The sequence below is a fragment of the Cryptotermes secundus genome, unplaced genomic scaffold (genome assembly GCF_002891405.2).
Source record: "Cryptotermes secundus unplaced genomic scaffold, Csec_1.0 scaffold14687, whole genome shotgun sequence".
NCBI lineage: Eukaryota > Metazoa > Arthropoda > Insecta > Blattodea > Kalotermitidae > Cryptotermes > Cryptotermes secundus.
In genome coordinates, this window is record NW_019724265.1 from 238 (window position 1) to 3,357 (window position 3,120).

General features: G+C 41.3%; 1 protein-coding gene across 1 annotated transcript in view; it reads right to left on the minus strand.

Moving 5' to 3' along the window:
* Positions 1–1,402: 1,402 nt before the first annotated feature.
* Positions 1,403–3,120, minus strand: part of LOC111862243 (zinc finger protein 665-like) — a 6,207-nt gene continuing 4,489 nt past the window's right edge. The window contains exons 2-3 of the mRNA XM_023847454.1: positions 1,981–2,152; positions 1,403–1,591 (exon numbers count right to left, since the gene is read on the minus strand). Of these exons, the coding sequence (XP_023703222.1) occupies positions 1,403–1,591; positions 1,981–2,152 (361 nt within the window). The remainder of the gene's footprint in view (positions 1,592–1,980; positions 2,153–3,120) is intronic.

Genomic DNA, 3,120 nt, shown 5'->3' on the forward strand with positions numbered 1-3,120 from the left:
AGATGACTCTGCTTTCTAAATGACTTATAACATACATCACAGCAAAATGGCTTCTCCCCACTATGTGTGCGTTGCTGTTTCTACAAGCTACTCAGATCACTGAATAACTTCTTACATACATCACAGCAAAATGGCTTTTCACCACTATGTATGCGTTGATGTGTCTTCAAATTACTCTGCTGACTGAGTAACTTATTACATACATCACAGCAAAATGGCTGCTCCCCACTATGTGTGCGTTGCTGTTTCTACAAGCTACTCAGATCACTGAATACTTATTACATACATCACAGCAAAATGGCTGCTCCCCACTATGTGTGCGTTGCTGTTTCTACAAGCTACTCAGATCACTGAATACTTATTACATACATCACAGCAAAATGGCTGCTCCCCACTATGTGTGCGTTGCTGTTTCTACAAGCTACTCAGATCACTGAATACTTATTACATACATCACAGCAAAATGGCTGCTCCCCACTATGTGTGCGTTGCTGTTTCTACAAGCTACTCAGATCACTGAATACTTATTACATACATCACAGCAAAATGGCTGCTCCCCACTATGTGTGCGTTGCTGTTTCTACAAGCTACTCAGATCACTGAATACTTATTACATACATCACAGCAAAATGGCTGCTCCCCACTATGTGTGCGTTGCTGTTTCTACAAGCTACTCAGATCACTGAATACTTATTACATACATCACAGCAAAATGGCTTTTCGCCAGTATGTATGCATTGGTCTCTCTTCAGGCTACTCTGAAAACTGAATGACTTATTACATACATCACAACAATATCTCTTCTCCCCAATATGTATGCGTTGATGTGTCTTCAAATTACTCTGCTGACTGAGTAACTTATTACATACATCACAGCAAAATTGCTTTTCACCACTATGTATGCACTGGTGTTTCTTCAGGCTACTCAGATCACTGAATACTTATTACATACATCACAGCAAAATGGCTTTTCGCCACTATGTATGCTCTGATGTGTCTTCAGATGACTCTGCTTTCTAAATGACTTATTACATACATCACAGCAAAATGGCTTTTCACCACTATGTATGCGTTGGTGTTTCTTCAAATTACTCTGCTGCCTGAACGACTTATTACATACATCACAGAAAAATGGCTGCTCCCCACTATGTATGTGTGTCTTCAGGCTACTCAGATCATTGAATGACTTATCACATACATCACAGCAAAATGGCTGCTCCCCACTATGTATGCGTTGATGTGTCTTCACATGACTCTGCTGACTGAATTACTTATTACATACATCACAGCAAAATGGCTTCTCCCCACTATGTATGCGTCGGTGTTTCCTCAGGCTACTCAGATCACTGAATGACATACTACATTCATCACAGCAATATGGCTTCTCCCTAATATATATGCTCTAATGTGTCTTCAGATGACTCTGCTTTTTAAACGACTTCTTCCATCCATCACGACAATAAGGCTTCTCCCCACTACGTATGCGCTGATGTGCTCTCAGAATTATCTGGTGACTGAATAATTCACCACACTCATTGCAGGAATATTGCCGCTCCTCACCACATACAGGTTGAAGTACATTCAAGTTACCCTGGAAAATGAGAATAAATAACATGAGAAATCCTAGTAAGAATAGAAATGAGTTTGAAGCCTCAGTACAGTGAGATAGTAAATCAGTAGGGGTGAAAGTGGTCACAGAGAGGGAAGGGAGGGACAGAGAGCACACCCCCTTGTGTGGTGTAAGCCTGAGTCCATCAGCATGTGTGGAGGTTTCTGAGTCAAGAGTAGTTAAGCTCCACTGCGACTGTCTCACAAATTGCATTATTAAATGAAATTATGCATTTGTAAGGCTGGACAGGCATTCAAATAATAGCGGATAGGCTCCTAGAATGAAATAACAATAAAGGCTGTATATGTATGTGTGTATAATAGGCCTCAAAAAGAATAATAGTATAGTGTAAGTTCAATAGATATGTCTACCATGATACCATGAGCAAATCCATATGAGTCATCTCCTTGGTTGCCACACAAGATCCCTTGACAATGTAAATGTTTGGCTTTTGCCAGAAAATGGCCACTATTTCTGGATGTGTGAAATGGTATTGGGCACACCACACTGTGTAGAAGCAGGAGTGCAAATGCTTTCCAACAGCTACATATGTATATAAAATTTATACAGAAGTATGCAGTCACTTCACAGTTTATGATACCACACAATCTCAAAGCGCGTGTGCCACTTCTCGAAGCAGTCCATGACACACAGCTCAACGTGACTCTTTGTACAATAGAAAAAGGTTGTTCCTGCTTTTCTTATTTAGTGACACACATGACGTCTTTGTTTCCCTTTGGTTGGCCAGTGTTGTGAATGTTTCACCTCCAGTTGACTCAGTTGGGTGCCAGATGAACATGGCCTCCACCAAGAAACGCCACTGACCGTGATATTCATTTTTGCAATTAAAGAATCATCTTTGGAGAAGGGGCGTGTCCAGGAAATTCGAATAAATTATGTCTAATTACAAAGCAACACTCTCACCTGTTTCTAATACTCACAAAATATTGATGCAAAGTAATAATATTGTAATGTGTTTCGTTACTGAATACGCCGTAGAGATCGTTAATTGGTTTATTGAACAATCTACAAATATCGGCTACAATTAATTATCACACTATTACGGGTTTCCACACTTTACAAACCCTACAACAAAATCTCTTAACACAATCTTCACTTGTCTTCACGTACTAATAACGCGGGAGCTATACAAGTCTCCCTGAATTACACACTCCGAGTATAACTGTACTACAGCACTCACTATGTCTGGAAAGCACACGAAAAGTCTTCCGCTCGCTGACTTCTTAAGTATCGCACACTCGCAGGCTGCTATGTTTCAACTCGGCGACTGTTACTTTATAACTCGGCGGTAGCTCCAGGACTAACTGACTGGTACCAGCTGTGCAGCTCACTTATATAGCTGCAGTGCTTGCCAGTTGCGTAATGAGTGCCACGTCACAGTAGGAAGTTGATTACGGGTAAGTAGCGTTGCGCGTTACGTCACCGTGGAGGGGAGTGGCGGGGCGGGAACTCGACTATTACCGTAGTAAAGCGTGCGTTACTTCACCGCT